This window comes from Coregonus clupeaformis, chromosome 14, assembly GCF_020615455.1.
Source record: "Coregonus clupeaformis isolate EN_2021a chromosome 14, ASM2061545v1, whole genome shotgun sequence".
Taxonomy (NCBI): Eukaryota; Metazoa; Chordata; class Actinopteri; order Salmoniformes; family Salmonidae; genus Coregonus; species Coregonus clupeaformis.
The window spans coordinates 13065676-13087425 of NC_059205.1; the positions used below are offsets into that span (position 1 = coordinate 13065676).

At 44.1% G+C, this 21750-nt stretch overlaps 1 protein-coding gene across 1 annotated transcript; it reads right to left on the bottom strand.

Moving 5' to 3' along the window:
* Positions 1-1506: 1506 nt before the first annotated feature.
* Positions 1507-20317, bottom strand: LOC121580795 (protein phosphatase 1L). The gene is made up of 4 exons (XM_041895836.2): positions 19258-20317; positions 5769-5943; positions 3706-3867; positions 1507-3017 (listed from the first exon to the last, which is right to left on the bottom strand). Exons 1-4 carry the CDS (start codon positions 19654-19656, stop codon positions 2665-2667), a joined length of 1089 nt encoding a protein of 362 aa, XP_041751770.2. The 5' UTR covers positions 19657-20317; the 3' UTR covers positions 1507-2664.
* Between the last annotated feature and the right edge of the window lie 1433 nt (positions 20318-21750).

Here is a 21750-nt window from a genome sequence, read left to right on the forward strand (position 1 = left end):
GGCCTACATGCTATTCTAAGGCCAGTTCCACCTGGCACCGGCCGTCAGTTTTGACTTGGCCCCTAGCTTGCGTGCTTTCTAGGCAACGCACGCCAACAACTGCCAAGCCTCTGTAGCTAGTGGTAGGGTGTTTAGTTACTGGAGTTATGGCGCAGACAGAGCTATTTGTGCCCGTGTCTAGCGGTCCCAGAAGTGTTTCAACGACGTCATAGCTTTCTTTCTGGCTGTGATCTCACCAGCCCAAACATTCTTATGCTTGTTGTCATGATTGAGGATTTTCAAATGAAACCCAATCAATTGTTTAGTGTCATGACGTGACTGATGGGAGACGTATTCATTCATGTGTGACAATCCAACACACAGGTGAAGCGAGAAACATGAATACAGAGATATGATTGTTTGGCTTGGTATGTGCGTGCGTCATTGTGGTTTCTCACCGGCCCCAGAAAATACTGCACTGTTTCTTGGCGGCCATACTTCGTTTGTAGCCTACAGAAAGGTCACATACACGTTGCCATACATGAATAGGCAACAGAGGTCAGCCCAATCTGTGACCCATTTATTAATCATTTTGCTGTATTATAGATTTTCAATGAATTGTTATTGGACCCATAATGTTAAAAATAAATGTACTGTGTTAAACCAGAGAGCGCAGTAGAAGCTAAATAGTCTCTCTGCACACTCTTTCAAATTGGCAGGAATAACAAACAAAAACAACATTTGACATGGTAGAGTTGAATTTTAATACTGACAGACTGCATTCAGCAAATTCATACATTTTGTGTTTGGCAGATTATATGAGTGACTTGTTGGTGAACTGTCTACAAGTGATGCTTGTTGCATTATCGATTTATGCATATGTACATGTGAACAATAAACGGCTGTGTATGTTTTGTTTTTGACAATAACATTAAAACGGAACAAATAAATAAGGCAATTAAGGTACATTGTTAAATTATAAAAGGTTTGCCACATCATAGGGAAGCAGGTAACCTACCTGTTAGAGCGTTGTGCCAGTAACTGAAAGGTTGCTGGCTTGAATACCCGACCCGACAAAATGAAAAATCTGTTGATATGCCCTTGAGCAAGGCACTTAACCCTGATTTGCTCCAGGGGCGCCGTACTATGGCTGACCCTGTACACAACACCGATCCGGTGTATGTGATAATATAACATATATATTATTTTTTTTTAAGCAAAAAATTATCCTATGAAATACCAGGCAGGTCACCCCCTCATACAAGTCAGTATTCGATGTCCATTCATGTCTGAGGACTCCGGGAGATAAAGTGGAAACCGGCCACTAGGGACAACAGTGAGCGTTGTTACCGTCAAGTAGGTTTCGGTTTTGCTAGGGCGTTGTAGACGGGGATGGCGGGTGGGCGTAAGCATCTGCATCTGGTTCCAAAAGTTGCATATTCGAATCCAGCCATAGAAAGTTGTTTTTATATTTTGGTTTTAAGCCTATCCCAAACCTTATCACTTACCTTAACCATTCAGAGTTAATGTATAACCTTAAGAATAATGAGTTAATGCCTAAACTTTACCCTAACCTTAAAGATTTTGAGTTAATGCCTAAACATAACCTTAAACAATTTGCTGTTTGGAACAACTTCGAATTTTGACATTTGAGAAACATGGATGAAAGTCTAATTCTGAGGTGAGCCTGTGTAAATACAGTCGTAATAGTACTTTTCAATACAGTAGAACAGTAGTAAAACTAACACACGGGTGGCCAACTCTTGTCCTGGATAACCATCTATTAGAATCAGGTGTGCTGGGCTGGAACAAAACCCTGCACGCACTGCTGCTCTCGGAGCAAAGTTGCCCATCCTTGGTCTCTAACTTGATCCTGACCTTATTAACACATCAGTATTCACTCCAATCATATTGCATCATATGCGTATTACTGGCAATTAGCCTTCCTGTTTCTGCTGTGTAGCCTTCAAGTCGGTCACCATGGGTAACAGTGCTTTAATAAGCAGTCTGAGTTGCACCTCCCAGTCCGTACGATTCCCATGGTCGAAGGCATCAACACCTGTGTGCTAAAATCCACAGATCTTTCCCAAACATGGATAGGCTAAACAAATGCCCTATACAGGTCCAGTACCATAATACAGTAACTAAACATCATCCCTGTTAAGACTATGTTGACGAAAAAGGCAATGGCTGGAGCTAGCTCTCTCATTGATTTACATTCCACAAAAATGAAATTCTCAAAGATGCATTTTTTAAAAACAATTTTCTTCAGAACATTATCAGTCCTGTGACAGTAGAATACACTGCCAGAGTGTGTACAGAGAACAGTAGATCCGTTTGCTGTACTGTTTGAGTCAGAGAGTCATCTTCTCAGTGATGAAGAAGAGGTGATCTCTCTCTCTCTGTGTGTGTGTGTCAAGATGATCAAGCACTCCAGCTTCAGAGTTAAGGCCATAATTCAAACAAAAATACTTCTCTATCCAAAAGTCATAGTCAGAAATGAAAAACAAACAACATAGTTTAGGGTGTTGGTGTGGGTGTACATGCGTGTCAAAGAGAATGCCAGGTATGCAGGTTGCAACAGTTCCCAATCCTCCCCATTGATTGCTTGCTGCACTATCCATATGGTAGAAGAGTCTAACTATAACACGACCTTGTGACCTCATCGTGACCTCATCACCGCCTCTACTCCTCAGCCTTGTTCCCCACAGGGCCGCTCTTGAACTTGACCACCATGACGGTGATGTTGTCGGGGCAGCCACGGTAGAAAGACTGCAGCACGATGCTCTTGGCACCGTAGTGCGGCTCGTCCAGGCGCTCGCGCACAAAACGCACCGCCTCCTCATTGCTGAAGGCGTCCCACAGCCCGTCCGACGCCAGGATCATGAACTCGGGCTGCAGCTTGTCCAGGTCAAAGGTCAACACGTCGGGGTCAGGGATGACCACATTGAGGTTCTTCAGGGGGTAGTCGCCAAGCGAGCGAGACATGGCCAGTATGCCCTGGACGCGCCACGAGCCGTTGAAGCTGATGAAGCCCCCTGGTGGTGAAGGGATGGAAGTGCAATGCACTTTGATTAAACTGTCGGTAACTTTATTATCTCACACTGGGACATTTGTCATTGATTGTGTACACGGAAAACAACACAGAAAAAAGTGCAGACGGAGCAAGGGAATTTCTCTATCACAGTCAAATGACATTATATCTATATTTCTATAGATATTCTATTTACCAAAGCCACCTCAGCATAGCAGTGATTCCTATCATTTGTCAGAGCAAGTAATATATTCAACTCCTCTTGCACTTCCAAAGAGGGCCAACAGGTGGTGAGTCAAGGCTGCAATTCTGCAGTCTCTCCATTTGACACTAATTCATTCTAGTGATTCATCCTAGTGTGCCATTGCTATCTGCTCAAGTGTGGGAAATATTTTATGTTGCCATGACGTTATGCACTACATTCCACAGCCAATAAGATGGTATGTGTGTTTTGTTTCTGTGCTGAACACTAAGGGCAGGTTTCCTGGACAGATTAAGCCTGGTTCTGGACTAAGAAGCAGTTCTCCATTCAAAGTGTTTTTAAGTTCAGGACTAAGGTTAATCTGATCCAGAAAACCCACCCCAATGTGTGACTTCACTCTGTTGAGTTTAGCTAGGTTTGACACAAACACGTCTTTTTAACGTCCCCATAGCATTGTGGTGCTGTTGACCCATGCTGGTGGTCCACTCACCTGCCCTCTTGATCCTCTTGCGCTCCTTCAGCTGGTATGGCTTGTGGTCATGTGACAATGCCACAGCGTTTCCGTCCTTGTCACACAACACGCCTCGTGAGTCCCCAACGTTGGCCACCGTCAGCTCCCTGTCCGATAGCAGGGCCACCAGACATGTAGTACCTGAGAGAGGGAGACAGAGGTGATATTTCAATTTAAAGGGAAATTACATTCCAAAACCATAGATGATCTACACAACTGATGGCCTGCGACGTGGGCTCATATTGACATTAGACTACTGTGAAGGTCTGAAAACATCTGAGTGTAATGAACCTTTAAGTTCACATGTTTTTCACCTGTGATTCTCATTCTCAGAATACCACAAGTGTACCAAGGTCTGCTAACCAACCAAAATACTGAGAGCCATGCTGTATTTCCATCACAGCTATGAAAGTCCAGGTAACAGGAGTGAAGGCCCTACTAACTTATCTGACAAAGGTCTACCTTTTCATGTCATCCTCCTCCATTGACAATCCAGTTATTTATAAGGTACTGTTTCCAGTACAGGCATCTAATCCATTTCTCAGGGCTGACAATAAATATCTCAGGGCAACAAAGTGGCTCTGTGTACCGGCGTATAATAACACTGACTTTGTGTCTTGATCTTCCAAAGGTCATCTCCATGGAGACATTTCACCTCCGCCATAATAAATATACATTTGATGTATACGGCTTTACTTTTCTACAGACCAAATCTGTAAAAAATCGAAAAAGTGCTTTACATGTACATTTTTTATATATATTTTTTATGCATAAAGTGATTTGGATTTGTCAACTCTGACCCTGTCTTAAGCATTGTTGTGTTCAACAGCTGTAAAAAAGAGTAAAACGGGGAGTAGTGCTGAGAGTAGTTCTGAGCGTAGTGCTGAGAGTAGTGCTGAGCGTAGTGCTGAGAGTAGTGCTGAGCGTAGTGCTGAGCATAGTGCTGAGAGTAGTTCTGAGCGTAGTGCTGAGAGTAGTGCTGAGAGTAGTTCTGAGCGTAGTGCTGAGCGTAGTGCTGAGAGTAGTGCTGAGCGTAGTGCTGAGCGTAGTGCTGAGAGTAGTGCTGAGAGTAGTTCTGAGCGTAGTGCTGAGAGTAGTGCTGAGCGTAGTGCTGAGCGATTAGTGCTTTTTGAAGTCGGTTCAGTTTCGGTTAGATTATTAAAAAATATTCACGGTTTTCAATTTCAGTTTCGATTACTTTTTTAACATTAAATTACAATGATTTTAGAGCTTTTAAATGGAAATTCTAAATAGTGAGCATTCAATTGCCAAAACATTGAAAATATTCCATTCTCTCGGTCAGGTCCACATTGGGTAGAAATCAATAGAAAAATAGAATATTACTATAAAATAATAAAAATTGTCAGCTGTGTATATTACTTTATTTGAATACTATTATTTTTCATTCCTTAAAGTAATCTCTGTGCTCCCCATACTGTACTGTCTTTAGTCATCCTATTTAGCTAGCCTGCCTATGTATGCTGCAGTGCAGAGCTGTTGCAAATGAGGACAGACGATTTTTACGTGCTGCGTGCTTCAGCACTCGGTGGTCCCGTTCTGTGAGCTTGTGTGGCCTACCACTTCGCGGCTGAGCTGTTGTTGCTCCTAGACATTTCCAGTTCACAATAACAGCACTTAGAGTTGACCGGGGCAGCTCTAGCAGGGCAGACATTTTACGAACTGACTTGTTGGAAAGGTGGCATCCTACGACAGTGCCACGTTGAAAGTCACTGAGCTCTTCAGTAAGGCCATTCTACTGCCAATGTTTGTCTATGGAGATCGCATGGCTATGTGCTTGATTTTATACACCTGTCAGCAACGGATGTGACTGAAAAAGCCGAATCCACTAATTTGAAGGGGTGTCCACATACTTTTGTATATATAGTGTATCTGACCTACTGTCTTAACCACTCCACATTATTGCCACATTTTTTACCCGTCAGACCTATGCTCGTATTCATAAAACGTCTCAGAGTAGGAGTGCTGATCTAGGACCTAAAAGGCTCAACTGATCTTAAATCAGCACTTCTACAGTCCCTCACCTGCTTCATCGTGATTGGCGGAGAGCTTATCCACCATGTCTCGGTCTATGGCCAGGATACGCTGCTCCAGGATGCTGGGGTAGGAGAGAACGCTCTCCCTCTTCTCCCTGTCATAGGACAGCAGCTGCTGCCTCAGAGACTCTGGAAGGTGGGCCTTTACATAGTCTGCCGCAGCCTGTGAAAGATGGAGAGAGAGAGGGAAAAAGGGGGGAGAGAGTGGGGAGAGAGGAGGGAGAGAGGGGGGAGAGAGGAGGGACAGAGGGGGGAGAGAGGAGGAAGAGAGGGGGAGAGAGGAGGGAGAGAGGGGGAGATGAGGGAGAGAGAGAGAGGGGGGGAGAGAGGAGGGAGAGAAGGGGGAGAGAGAGAGAGCGAGGGGGGAGAGAGGGGGAGAGAGAGAGGGGAGAGAGAGAGGGGAGAGAGAGGAGGGAGAGAGGTGGGGGAGAGAGAAGGGAGCGAAGTGGGAAAGAGGGGGGAGAGAGAAGGGAGAGAAAGAGAGCAATATAAGTATTTAGAAAGTTGTTCATCACGGTTTTGGTTGAATTTCAGGTATTTGACCGGTCGACTTTCCGATGATTGGTTGATACTTTTACTTGTACAGAGGTACAGAATGCTTGTTTTTTTGCCTGTAGCCGAATGAATCCGGATGAAATGTTTGAACGAGGCACATTTTTATTGTCTGTGTTCAGCAGTGTTGTGAGCCTCCGATGCTGTAAATGACTGATGTCCTTGAGAAAGTGTCTGTCTAAATGCCCATCTTTTGCCAGAGCACAGCCAGGAGATAGCCGCCAATGTAAACAGAGAGTATCAGACATTTAGTTTCAAAATGTCTGTTTATATAATGGAAATTGTTCAATCTGAATTAAAAGTCCAAACAAGTTCTTCATATTGAAATACATTTGTATTTGTATTTGTATTTATTAGGGATCCCCATTAGCTGCTGCCAAGGCAGCAGCTACGCTTCCTGGGGTCCAAACACATTAAAGCACTTACATTACATATAAAACAAAATATAAAACAGTACATCATATAACATTATTACACCACTACATATCTACAATACAAAATGTTTAATACCACCATACAACAATATCACAATGTATGCGTATGCATGTGTCTGTACCTTTGTGTGTGTATTGACCCCAAAGTACAAGTTAAAAACACAACAAAATTATTGAAATACACACCAAAGGCACGACATGACACTCAAAGACACCAATGTTTTCTAGGAGCTACCAGAGATATACAAACAGAAGCTATACATAGTGCAAGACCAGATAAATTATATTTGACCGAGCACATTTTATACTGTATGTAGAAAGGGTTTCAATGTGGAAGGCTGTCTACAGCTAATTAATGTGTCTACATACAGACATTTACATTTACATTTAAGTCATTTAGCAGACGCTCTTATCCAGAGCGACTTACAGTTAGTGCATACATTATTTTATCGAACCCACAACCCTGGCGTTGCAAACGCCATGCTCTACCAACTGAGCTACATCCCCTGCCGGCCAAATCCCTCCCCTAATTGGTGCAACCAATTACCTTCAGAAGTCACATAATTAGTTAAATAAAGTCCACCTGTGTGCAATCTAAGTGTCACATGATCTGTCACATGATCTCAGTATATATACACCTGTTCGGAAAGGCCCCAGAGTCTGCAACACCACTAAGCAAGGGGCACCACCAAGCAAGCGGCACCATGAAGACCAAGGAGCTCTCCAAACAGGTCAGGGACAAAGTTGTGGAGAAGTACAGATCAGGGTTGGGTTATAAAAAAATATCTGAAACTTTGAAAATCCCACGGAGCACCATTAAATCCATTATTAAAAAATTGAAAGAATATGGCACCACAACAAATCTGCCAAGAGAAGGCCACCCACCAAAACTCACGGACCAGGCAAGGAGGGCATTAATCACTGAGGCAACAAAGAGACCAAAGATAACCCTGAAGGAGCTGCAAAGCTCCACAGCGGAGATTGGACTATCTGTCCATAGGACCACTTTAAGCCGTACACTCCATAGAGCTGGGCTTTACAGAAGAGTGACCAGAAAAAAGCCATTGCTTAAAGAAAGAAATTAGCAAACACGTTTGGTGTTCGCCAAAAGCCATGTGGGAGACTCCCCAAACATATGGAAGAAGGTACTCTGGTCAGATGAGACTAAAATTGAGCTTTTTTGCCATCAAGGAAAACGCTATGTCTGGCGCAAACCCAACACCTCTCATCACCCCGAGAACACCATCCCCACAGTGAAGCATGGTGGTGGCAGCATCATGCTGTGGGGATGTTTTTCATCGACAGGGACTGGGAAACTGGTCAGAATTGAAGGAATGATGGATGGCGCTAAATACAGGGAAATTCTTGAGGGAAACCTGTTTCAGTCTTCCAGAGATTTGAGACTGGGACGGAGGTTCACCTTCCGGCAGGACAATGACCCTAAGCATACTGCTAAAGCAACACTTGAGTGGTTTAAGGGGAAACAATGGCCAGTAGAGACAATCCAATTGAGAATCTTAAAGATTGCTGTACACCAGCGGAACCCATCCAACTTGAAGGAGCTGGAGCAGTTTTGCCTTGAAGAATGGGCAAAAATCCCAGTGGCTAGATGTGCCAAGCTTATAGAGACATACCCCAAGAGACTTGCAGCTGTAATTGCTGCAAAAGGTGGCTCTTCAAAGTATTGACTTTGGGGGGGGTGAATAGTTATGCACGCTCAAGTTTTCTGTTTTTTTGTCTTATTTCTTGTTTGTTTCACAATAAAATATATTTTGCATATTCAAAGTGGTAGGCATGTTGTGTAAATCAAATGATACAAACCCCCAAAAAATCCATTTTAATTCCAGGTTGTAAGGCAACAAAATAGGAAAAATGCCAAGGGGGGTGAATACTTTCGCAAGCCACTGTTTTCTGTTGACTGTTACCTGAGTAAGCACAGTAAATATCCTTGGTTTTACTACACGTAGAAATGTGGTTTTCGTTGTCGCTAAAGTTAGAGGTGTATTTTCAGTATTTTACTGATTCCATTCCCCTTCCTTCCTGCTCTTCTTTTCAGGCCCTTTCATTTTTTTCACTGCCTCCTTTCTCCTCAGATCATGTTCATCATATTGAATATTAATTCAGCTGCTGGAAGCTCATATATATTTCATTATAGAAGCGTTCAAAACTCTTCAAAACTCGAAGACTCATGTCGTCTTTTGCATATTCGTTACACTTTGCAATCAACAGTTGTTGTGTTTTAATCAGTCCTGTAATCAAGCCATCCAATTAACCGAGGCAGATGAGATATTAACGAATAAACTAATTTCACTCATGGTGATAATTATAGGAGCAGATTGATTTGAGAGAGAGGAGAGGGGCATGTAATGAGGAAGGGAAATTGTATAAAATAAATGATTTTTTGACACTGGTGTTACCAGTGTGAGTAATCTTACTCTCTCTCGCTCTCTCGCTCTCTCTCTCTCTCTCTCTCTCTCTCTCTCTCTCTCTCTCTCTGTATGAGTGTAATCATTCATTCGTTCAATTTGTATGGGAGGAACACAGGGAGCCTTGAATAGTGAACAGTGAATGTAAAGTTACCCATCCAAGAGCATTCAACCTTATTTCATTCAATTCAATGCATATTTTGCATCGTGAAAACGTCTGTCTTTGTCTTTAAACTGCGAAAAGATTGAAAAAGGAAAGATAGTTGAGAATTTGCTACATATTTGCAGTTTAAGGACACACTGCTCAGACAGAGACAAGCTGTTCTGTACACAGATATTTGTTTAGGAGACATTTAGCTCCTTTTGATACCAGGGGACAAGCAAACATTTTAATTTGCAGAAGATTATTTAGAAAAAAAGCCATTGAACATGTGCCCTCACATTTACCACAAACCCCTCCTGTGACTTGAAGGCAGACTTCTAGAGACTTGGCTAACCGAAAGGTTCATACTGAAAAGGTGAACATTTAGTCCTCTGAGTGTGTTGGGTTTGATGCTCTCTCCAACTAACACACCTCTGTTACTCCCACCACATGCTTGCCAAAAGAGCTCAGCTCAGGATAGCTTAATTCAACACACACACCCGGCCACAAAGGTTCCACAACACATACCCATATTTTACATTTACATTTTTAGTAATTTAGCAGACGCTCTTATCCAGAGCGACTTACAGTTAGTGAATACATATATATATTTTTTATACTGGCCCCCCATGGGAAACGAACCCACAAACCTGGCGTTGCAAACGCCATGCTCTATCAACTGAGCTACATCCCTGCCGGCTATTCCTCTCCCCTACCCTGGACGACGCTGGGCCACATTGTGCGCGCCCATGAGTCTCCCGGTCGCGGCCGGGCTGCGACAGAGCCTGGATTCGAACCAGGATCTCTAGTGGCACAGTTAGCACTGCGATGCAGTGCCTTAGACCACTGCGCCACTCAGGAGACTCACTCACCTAGTCTACTGTGCATGTTTCTATTGACGTGCCTCTGGCAGTACTCATAATGTTGTGGAACCTTCCCCTTGTGATTTATCAGGAGGACCAGGCCTTCCTTGTGAACCAGCTCTACAGTCAAGGGGGCCTGCCTGATGTAGGCATCGGCGACTCCCTCCTGCGGTACTCTGGGCTCAACGCGTCGGTCGTGCTGCTGGACCACTCTGCCCAGCTGCTGGCCTTCGTGGATAGCCAGGCCCCGGCCTACGTTGCCAGCCTTGGTGCGACTCTCGCCGGCCTGAGCAGTGTGCCCAACCCAGTGGGCATTGGTGCTCTGGTGGTCTCCATGATCTTAGAGATCAGCGCAGCCGGTCTCTTGGAGCCCCAGCCAGACGCGTCCCACCTGCTCCGCCATGTCTTTGCCGAAGAGAAAGCTTCGGAAGTGCGTGACCTGATGGAGGAGTACCTGAAACGCTACCGGATGCACGTGGGGGCTAGCGAGCGCCTGCTGAATGACACACGGCGTCTGGAGGCCCGAGCTCAGTGTCCAGCTGACTCGTCTGAAGAACTCCATGCTGCATGACGGCCACATGAGCTCGCGGGCACTCAAGCACGGGGTCAACGGAGCCACCTTCCACTCCCAGATGCTGGTGCACCAAGCCCGTCTGGAGCAGGACAATGGGACAGCTGCCCATGCGGCTCTGGGCTCCTACCTGCAGGAACTACACCCCCTGCTGGCCGAGTACAGGAGGTACAGAAGCTCCAGCCTAGAAATGGTGAAAGATTGGTTCGGTTCTTGTCACAAGAGGGAGCGAAGGAGGAGGCAGCTGTGTATTGGGGATTGTTGGCCAATGTTCAGTTTGTGACAAAGAGACTGGCGAGACACTAAGTGTTCCACTCCAAAACAAAGATGGATGGTTTCTACCAAGAAGCTATTGCCAACAGATCAAAGAGGCCTACATCAATCACACATCCTCAAACTAAGACCAGATCACAGGCATGAAGGGTTATTTCACAGCCATTCACGGGAACCTGACCAACCTTATAGCTCAGCGTGGCATCTTCCATGTTCCCACACAACTATCTCTAGTAAACCAAACCCAACCCAGGCAACAGGGTTGGAGTTGATACACCGGTATACAGATGGAAATGTATTAATAAAGATGATCAAGTCACCCAGAAACCCCTATTCCATGATTGGAAGATAACTAATCTAATTGATTTCAAATGCGAAGCTCTGACTTGAGTGTGTGTGTGTGTGTGTGTTCAGTGTGTGTGTTTGTGTGTGTGTTTGTTCAGTGTGTGTGTGTTTGTGTGTTCAGTATGTGTGTTTGTGTGTGTGTTTGTTCAGTGTGTGTGTGTTTGTGTGTTCAGTGTGTTTGTGTGTGTGTGTGGGGGGGGGGGCTCTGATTTGTGTGTTCCTGGCAAAACTCCCACTGAGAACAAGGTCAAAGTGCCCAAATCAAATCAAATCAAATTTTATTTGCCACATGCGCCGAATACAGCAGGTGTTGACATTACAGTGAAATGCTTACTTACAAGCCCTTAACCAACAAAGCAGTTTTTAAGAAAAAACAAAAAAAGCTAATAATTAAAGAGCAGCAGTAAAATAAAATAACAGTAGGGAGGTTATATACAGGGGGTACCGGTACAGAATCAATGTGCGGGGGCACTGGTTAGTAGAGGTAATTGAGGTAATATGTACATGTGGGTAGAGTTAAAGTGACTATGCATAAATAATAAACAGAGTAGCAGCAGCGTAAAAGAGGGGGTTGGGGTGGCGTGGGGACCTAGACTTGGCGCTCCGGTACCGCTTGCCGTGCAGTAGCAGTGAGAACAGTCTATGACTAGGGTGGCTGGAGTCTTTGATACTTGTTAGGGCCTTCCACTGACTGGTATAGAGGTCCTGGATGGCAGGAAGCTTGGCCCTAGTGATGTACTGGGCCGTACGCACTACCCTCTGTAGTGCCTTGAGGTCGGAGGCCGAGAAGTTGCCATACCAGGCAGTGATGCAACCAGTCAGGATGCTCTCGATGGTGCAGCTGTAGAACTTCTTGAGGATCTGAGGACCCATGCCAAATCTTTTCAGTCTCCTGAGGGGGAATAGGCTTTGTCGTGCCCTCTTCACGACTGTCTTGGTGTGTTTGGACCATGATAGTTTGTTGGTGATGTGGACACCAAGGAACTTGAAGCTCTCAAGCTGTTCCACTACGGCCCTGTCGATGAGAACGGGGACGTGCTCAATCCTCTTTTATTCCCTGTAGTCAACAATCATCTCCTTTGTCTTGATCACGTTGAGGGAGAGGTTGTTATCCTGGCACCACACAGCCAGGTCTCTGACCTCCTCCCTATAGGCTGTCTCATCATTGTCGGTGATCAGGCCTACCACTGTTGTGTCGTGGGTAAACTTAATGATGGTGTTGGAGACGTGCCTGGCCATGCAGTCATGGGTGAACAGGGAGTACAGGAGGGGACTGAGCACGCACCCCTGAGGGGCCCCCGTGTTGAGGATCAGCGTAGAATATGTGTTGTTACCTACCCTTACCACCTGGGGGCGGCCCGTCAGGAAGTCCAGGATCCAGTTGCAGAGGGAGCTGTTTAGTCCCAGGGTCCTTAGCTTAGTGATGAGCTTTGAGGGCACTATGGTGTTGAACGCTGAGCTGTAGTCAATGAATAGCATTCTCACGTAGGTGTTCCTCTTGTCCAGGTGGGAAAGGGCAGTGTGGAGTGCAATAGAGATTGAATCATCTGTGGATCTGTTGGGGTTATCTTAGTGTTCTTGGGCACAGGTATTACAGACTCCGTCAGGGACATGTTGAAAATGTCAGTGAAGACACTTTCCAGTTGGTCAGCGCATGCTCGGAGTACACGTCCTGGTAATCCGTCTGGCCCTGCGGCCTTGTGAATGTTGACCTGCTTAAAAGTCTTACTCACATCGGCTACAGAGAGCAAGATCACTTAGTCATCCGGAACAGCTGATGCTCTCATGCATGCTTCAGTGTTGCTTGCCTCAAAGTGAGCATAGAAGTGATTTAGCTCGTCTGGTAGGCTTGTGTCACTGGGCAGCTCGCGGCTGTGCTTCCCTTTGTAGTCTGTAATAGTTTTCAAGCCCTGCCACATCCGACGAGCATCAGAGCCGTTGTAGTATGATTCAATCTTAGTCCTGAATTGACTCTTTGCCTGTTTGATGGTTCGTCGGAGGGCATAGCGGGATTTCTTATAAGTGTCCAGGTTAGAGTCCCGCTCCTTGATAGTCATAGCTCATGCATGTCACTCTGTCACCATGACCACAGGAAAGGTAACGGGATCACAAACACACACACACACACACACACACACACACACACACACAGCAGGGGTGGTAAGGGGACCAGACAGGAAGGTTAAATATTTAATCATAGGATAGGAATAGGCTGAATGTTCCAGATAGATATATAAACAGCCTGCCCTTTCAGACTCCCTCCAGCCTCCACTACACAATGACAAGGAGGTCCCTTATCTTAAAGGTAAGGTAGCATAAACGTAACCACATGTAACATATGGATTTGCATTAGAATACGCATCAAAAGTCCCAATGCAAAGTTACACCTCACTTTTCAAAAAAAAATTTATTACATAAAACTGATCAGAATTCTGAAGAATGCCAAAGAATGCCGGAAAAAACATTTGATGGGTGTGACGTAATATGGAGGACCAGGCAAGCCAGCCTATTCCCTATAATGTAAACTCCAACAGAAATAACTTCAAATGTATAACTTCAAATTAAACCAAATTGATTGCACTCATGACTACTGGTTTCTATTTCTATTTTCAGCCAACTTACAAGCAAATACTTTATGAATGTATTGTTACAAATCCACTTGCAAGATTGCTAGCCAACACGCCTGCTAACGTTATGATGCTATCAACACCTAGCTTAAAGCTACATTAAAGTAAACCAAAGTTTTCTAAATATATAACGCCATCTAACCAGTTATCAAATAATGTTACCGGTATATGCATTTATCTTAGCCAGCAAGCCAGCCAGCCAGCTAAAGTTAGTTATTTTAGCCTGCTAGCTAGCCAGCTAACTAACCTAACTAGCCAACCACCATGGTCTAAATAGCTAAGTAGTAAGCCAGAGAACAACTAGTCTAGCACAGACAGGAACTCTCATTCCAAATCCTGCCATCCACTGGTTATACTAAGCTTCAAAGCTTGCTTCTCGTTTTTTGAGACACAAATTATTGGACCACAAATGAGTCATAACCCTGTCATTGTGGGTATTACTGCACTATGTGGGTATTACTGAACTAGCTACAAACAGCTACTACAATACTCACTCGCTCAATCGACTACCACTAGCCAAACGCACAGGAGAAAAATAGTTGCAGTTTTTAATTTATGTACATAGTAGCTCACCAGCGCCAACACTTGGTTTGGAATGTAATTACACGCTAGCATGGGTAGTAGCTACCGATAGCCAGCTGGAACTAGCTAGGTAGCACTATTTCGTTGAGAAATAGTGCATTGTGGGTAGTTCTGAAGATATCCGGAAATAAGTTAATAAATATGTAAAAACGCTAAAACATAACTATGTTTGTAGTTATAGGTAACCAGATTGTGACTACAACTAAGTTACTGAGTCTTTGACCACACTGTGTTGTTACTTTGGTGAGTAAAAATTCATGTTTCCTACCCTTTAACAGGATCTTGCCTATCTATTTAGATAAGGTTGAGTGTATTTGAATGTCATAGAGTGGCACGTTCAATGGTTAAAAGCAGTGATTGGAACCGGTTCAGGGTACAGAACCGAAAACCGGAAAATAACGAAATTTTTCAAGGAACAGAAACGGTTAATAACATTGTTACGTTCCAGACATTTTCTTCTAGTCCCACAAAATAATGCAACAAAACGCCTATGCTAAGCCCTCACTCTTTCACTCAGAAATGTATTCCAGTGTATGCCTGCCTGCTGAAAATCTTTGCCTGTGTGTGTGTTTAGGCGACCTGCCCCTCCCCCCTATGAAGCATAGGCTACTGCAGGGGTTCCCAAACGTTTTCACTCAGGGCCCCCCTTCCAGCATTGGGGAACATCCCGTGTGCTGTCTACTCAACTTAAATTCTGGTCATGGTTAGGATGGCCCCAGACTGTGTGACTTTCAAAATGCTCTGTTTTGAGTGATAGTTTTATGTATCCTGAAAGCTGGGGTGGGAACATGTTTTGTTTGGACCTACCTCTCTCTTTCCAAATCCAATGCTGTGCTGACCACAGACTCTAATGATGCTAACAGTTCAACAGCATCCCATGTGTTTTAAGCTATTATCTGTAATTAATGATGATGAACATACAGTGAGGGAAAAAAGTATTTGATCCCCTGCTGATTTTGTTCGTTTGCCCACTGACAAAGACATGATCAGTCTATAATTTTAATGGTAGGTTTATTTGAACAGTTAGAGACAGAATAACAACAAAAAAATCCAGAAAAACGCAGGTCAAAAATGTTATAAATTGATTTGCATTTTAATGAGGGAAATAAGTATTTGACCCCTCTGCAAAACATGACTTAGTACTTGGTGGCAAAACCCTTGTTGGCAATCACAGAGGTCAGACGTTTCTTGTAGTTGGCCACCAGGTTTGCACACATCTCAGGAGGGATTTTTTGTCCCACTCCTCTTTGCAGATCTTCTCCAAGTCATTAAGGTTTCGAGGCTGACGTTTGGCAACTTAAACCTTCAGCTCCCTCCACAGATTTTCTATGGGATTAAGGTCTGGAGACTGGCTAGGCCACTCCAGGACCTTAATGTGCTTCTTCTTGAGCCACTCCTTTGTTGCCTTGGCCGTGTGTTTTGGGTCATTGTCATGCTGGAATACCCATCCACGACCCATTTTCAATGCCCTGGCTGAGGGAAGGAGGTTCTCACCCAAGATTTGACGGTACATGGCCCCATCCATCATCCCTTTGATGCAGTGAAGTTGTCCTGTCCCCTTAGCAGAAAAACACCCGCAAAGCATAATGTTTCCACCTCCATGTTTGACGGTGGGGATGGTGTTCTTGGGGTCATAGGCATCATTCCTCCTCCTCCAAACACGGTGAGTTGAGTTGATGCCAAAGAGCTCGATTTTGGTCTCATCTGACCACAACACTTTCACTCAGTTCTCCTCTGAATCATTCAGATGTTCATTGGCAAACTTCAGACGGGCATGTATATGTGCTTTCTTGAGCAGGGGGACCTTGCGGGCGCTGCAGGATTTCAGTCCTTCACGGCGTAGTGTGTTACCAATTGTTTTCTTGGTGACTATGGTCCCAGCTGCCTTGAGATCATTGACAAGATCCTCCTGTGTAGTTCTGGGCTGATTCCTCACCGTTCTCATGATCATTGCAACTCCACGAGGTGAGATCTCGCATGGAGCCCCAGGCCGAGGGAGATTGACAGTTATTTTGTGTTTCTTCCATTTGCGAATAATCGCACCAACTGTTGTCACCTTCTCACCAAGCTGCTTGGCGATGGTCTTGTAGCCCATTCCAGCCTTGTGTAGGTCTACAATCTTGTCCCTGACATCCTTGGAGAGCTCTTTGGTCTTGGCCATGGTGGAGAGTTTGGAATCTGATTGATTGATTTCTTCTGTGGACAGGTGTCTTTATACAGGTAACAAGCTGAGATTAGGAGCACTCCCCTTTAAGAGTGTGCTCCTAATCTCAGCTCGTTACCGTATAAAAGACACCTGGGAGCCAGAAGTCTTTCTGATTGAGAGGGGGTCAAATACTTATTTCCCTCATTAAAATGCAAATCAATTTTTAACATTTTTGACATGCGTTTTTCTGGATTTTGTTGTTGTTATTCTGTCTCTCACTGTTCAAATAAACCTACCATTAAAATTATAGACTGATCATTTCTTTGTCAGTGGGCAAACGTACAAAATCAGCAGGGGATCAAATACTTTTTTCCCTCACTGTATAGGCCTCTTTTACTAGGCTATGGTTTTGAGAGACACCTACCCATTGGGACCCGTCATTCAGGACAGGTGCAGAGCCCCACCTGTTTTGAGCCACCTGTTTAGCCAAAAAATAAATAATGTGTTGCCTGTTTTACATGTTATTTTGCCATTAATACGTGTCACAAATCAGTTTGCAAACAATGTAAAAAATAAATATTTGAGTTAATAAAGCTGCATATAAACATGGTCTCTTTTTTGCTTTCTTGAGTAAGGCAGCTCCAAAATGCAGGTATTTCAGCCTAGCTCAGTGCTTTCTGTGGTGGTGGGGCAGCCAGCTGAAAATACGGAGCATAGGGGTTGGTAATGTTCTCTAGTTGTGCCGTGATTGGCTCAGTGTTCTGTCACTCATGGGGCCACTTCGTCACCGCAAAATCTACAGGGAGAGCAAAAAAATTCAAGCCCATTGGGTGCTGCCATAGATTTACTTTAGAAGTGCCCATCCAAGAAGGCTCAAGGTCTTTGGCCACAGATAAAATGACGTCAAATCACCTTATATGTATCGTAGCTTTGATTGGACTGATCATGTCATCATCATACTTTCAAAATCTTAGCTAGCAAGCTAGACAAGCAGTCATCATCATGAATCAAGTTGACAATCTACTGGCAAATCCTTTTCAATCCTTGTCATATGAAGAGAAATTATAGATAAAACATAACGGTGCTCATCAGCCATTGGGCATAAACATTACACAACAAGTAGGAAATCGCAAATTCAACAATGAGTGTTTGGAAGGAATCAGTGGCTAACTGCAAGTGTTGCAAAGCAATCACTAGCCTGCTATTCAGTGGAGTGGGTGTGTGGTCCAAGTCTGGGTTTAAGGGTCTCTTTTCCAACCTTAAAATTATAAACATTCACATGCCATCGGCCAGAAAAGGTTGAATACATTGGCCATGCTGTCAATCCAGCATGACTTCTGCTGCGTTCAAAACAACTGTAAACTCTGAACTGGGAAATCTCAGACTTCAGTGAGTTCAAGACAACTGGGAACTGAAAAAAATTAACTCCGACTGGGAAAATACGTTTTGAACGGTCATCCAACGGTCGGGAACTCGGGCCTCTTTCTAGAGCTCCGTCTTGAAGATCACTGACATAATGATTCGACCTTGTTTTTTTTCCAGAGTTCCCAGTTGTCTTGAAAGCACTATAAATCCAAAGAATGCCAGACTTAGATTACAAAGTTTGATGACAAAATGTGGCCACAAGAAGGACCGCAGCGCCACCTTCCTGTTCAAGTGAGGATAGCACAACAAAGTGAGTCCCAAAATGTATTGTATGCTGCTGCATAAATGATGTAATATGCCAGGGAGATATGTATACTGTAGCTAAAAAAGTAATACTAAGTGTATGTTGTGTAGTAAGCTGTTAGTAGCCCATGTGCCTCACCCTAATAATTTGGTCCCTTTTCCCCTCTTAATGTCGCCTACTGTTCTGACTTGGTGGTGCACATGTAGCCTATAGACTGTTTTAGAGAAATGTAATCATCAAATATTGTAAGAGCTTTCATTGTCTGCTTATATGCCCCCTTTATTTATCCTACGGTTCTGACTTGGTGTACAGGGAGAATACTGTAAGAACCGCCCATGTTATGAATTCTGCCTTACATTTCAAAAGCGCTGAACAAATAGTAACTATATTGACTATGACCGTCCTAGCTCGCTCATTAATGTCTTAATCGAAATTACGGATTGCCTTTTATTCGCTTATCATCCACTTATGCCATAGCTTATACATCTCAATTGTCAGTAGAAACCACATTTGTTTAAGCAAGTCAGCCATATCAGCTATGTTTTTTTTAAAGGCAGTAAATGTGGCTGAATGAACAGTTTCGCTGCCAGACAAGGCTCCGCTGATAGCCAGGTGTAGCAGTGGTAAGGTGTTAGTACTGCTGTTGGGACTCTGCTGTTGGGACAGCTTTATGTAGGCCCTAACCGTTTGTGGGCACCGTTCGTCACCGTTATTGTGTAATTAATGTATTGTTTAGTGCTGTGTTATGTTGTGTTGTGTTGTGTAGTGGCCTAGCTGGCATGCAGCAAAACAAATTGGGGAGTTTGCAACACCAACATTTAGATGCTAAAATCGCCACTGCACCTACCTCACCACCGTGTCCGTCAAATATCCCAAATATAGACGGGTGACTCTTGTTGGTGATGTCGGTGAGTACCTCGAATCGGTCCTCCATGTGGTCGCGCCGCCCCTGAATGGAGTACACTGCTACATTGTTGTTTTTGAAGTCCCATGTTTTGGAGAATTCAGCGTTTAGGACGTTCAGGCCCCCCAACCTGTCGTTTTGCATGATCTCCGCCACTTTCCCCTTCACCATGTTCACGGCATCCCGGCTGGACTTGACGATGGTCTTCACCTCGTCCGTGTGGAAGAAGTAACTCCATAAAGCCAAGCTAATGCATAGCAGAAACAATGTCTCTGGCCTGAGGAGGAAATAACGCATGATCCGACCCAAAAGAGACAACAGCGTCATTGTGTCTCCTATCATCACACGCAAGAAAACTGCTGACGGTTGCCCCTCTCGTGCAGGTCAATTCACTCCATTATATCCGTTCAAGGGAATAATAAAAAACGTCCACCATCAAAGTCTGATGTCACTATTATCTGATGTAACACTGAAGAGCGAATGACGAAAGCGGGCAGAGTCATTGGCTTGAAAGACACAAGTGAGACTGTCCTGGCTCGCGAAATAACAACTGCAGCACGATGATTCGCCGACAAACCCGTTATGAAGCCGCTGTAGTCAGTAGCTCATTGTAGGCTTTGCCAATAACCGGACGACCCACCGGAATGTGAGGAGGAGTTGTCACGGGGGGCACCGGAATGTGAGGAGGAGTTGTCACGGGGGGCGTAGTAGGTGTTTCGGGTTCGGTGGTCTGTTTTTGCGCACCGGAATGTGAGGAGGAGTTGTCACGGAGGGCACCGGAATGTGAGGAGGAGTTGTCACGGGGGGCGTAGTAGGGGTTTCGGGTTCGGTAGTCTGTTTTTGCGTTGAACCCCCCCTTGTCGTCGTCGTCGTCGTCCCCCGGTCTTCAACTCTAGTCGGTGATGACAGTGTGCGCAGCTGCTGCAGAACGTCCTATGATGGATCATCATCACAACAACTGCAGCAAGCCGGGGTGTTTATAATAGTCTTAATATTCAGGATTTGTAATGTAAGTCTGTCTATAGCTTTCCTTTTATTCCACTTTTCAGATGAATCTGGTTATTGAAATGTAATTAGCCTAACTGTAGAGTTTATTATTGTCAAATGTATTATTAAATTATTAGGCCGATTAAGCATATTACACTGGTATCAGGTGTTAGTGTTGAGATGGAACAAAAGCTTACACACCCACCAGAGGCTGTCCAGGAAACGGTTGGTGTCCACTGAATACTAGTCTATAAACAGCATCCAAAGCCCAACACGAGGAATGTTATAGCCCTCTGGTGGCTGACTCCAGTACCATTTGTCTCCTATTGAGACTAAACAGAACTGGTCCCACTTTAAAACCTATGTATTTAAAATTACATAGACACATACATTGTGTACATATTGTGACATAACTCTTATAACTTATATACCTGCTTGTCCTTTGCACAATTTCAAATACCGGTATTTGCAAATAAGCTCACAGTGGAAATAACTGTAATCTAAGCAATCATTCTGAAGTAAAGGGAGGTTTTACCACAATTAATGTAACTTTGTTTACTATTCTAATACACATAAAAAAATAATTCTGTACTTCCACAAACTGCAAACAAATTGTCACAGACTAATGTACTATGCAACAATGTGATTGTGGACCTATACACTGTAATACTGGCCTATGTACCATGTGAATATAGTCTCTGAAACCCAGACCTTGGAGCAACAGGAACATTGGTACATTATTGTGGGAGGCAACCCGTCTGTCTAGAGAGATTAATGTGAAAACACACTTTTTAGCGCCACCACGTAATGTTATATGGGACCACATTATTAGGAAACTCTCATTGACATATTGGGGTGTCAAACTCAATTCCTGGGAGTCCGTATGTCTGCGGGTTTTCACTTCACAAGCAGGAAATGATTGGGAACACAGAGAATTACTACAATTTTAAACAGGGGTACAGGATATTATCAGACGTTCTCACTTCAATAATAAGGTCATTAGACAACAGTTGCTACATATCAAATGTGAGCCTAGATGTGTTGATAAAGGTCCGAATGTTAACTTCCTTCCTTTCATCTCTTATACTCTCTCTGTGCTTGAAGAACATAATTCCAGAAAGCAAAGAATGATGTTTGGAGTAGGAGGCAGTGTTGTTTGACATGTTTGGGTCCACGATGGAGTGTTGTTGACAAGGAACAGACACTACAGAAAAAAGCACATGGGAATGTGATTAAAAAACCATGGAGGCTACGTATCCAAAGCTGGTCCAAAGTTGCTCACCCCAGGACACTTCCCCAGGTGACTATCCCATGAAAAAATAGAGAACAATTAGCACTCTGTGTTTGCATTTATCATGAGTTTATTCACGGGACAAACAAGTAGGTTATGTTTTGGTAAATATGAGGCCTCATCTGAGCTTTAGTAGCACCCCTAGATAAAGAACATAT

What these genes read in the sequence shown, in the direction of transcription:
- LOC121580795 (XM_041895836.2), bottom strand. Translation starts at nt 19,656, where the DNA reads ATGATAGGAGACACAATGACGCTGTTGTCTCTTTTGGGTCGGATCATG. An exon ending in CGCCAATCACGATGAAGCAG is followed by an intron (nt 3,868 to 5,768) that starts GTGAGGGACTGT and finishes TCCCTCTCTCAG; the next exon opens with GTACTACATGTCTGGTGGCC. An exon ending in CAAGAGGATCAAGAGGGCAG is followed by an intron (nt 3,018 to 3,705) that starts GTGAGTGGACCA and finishes CTTCACCACCAG; the next exon opens with GGGGCTTCATCAGCTTCAAC.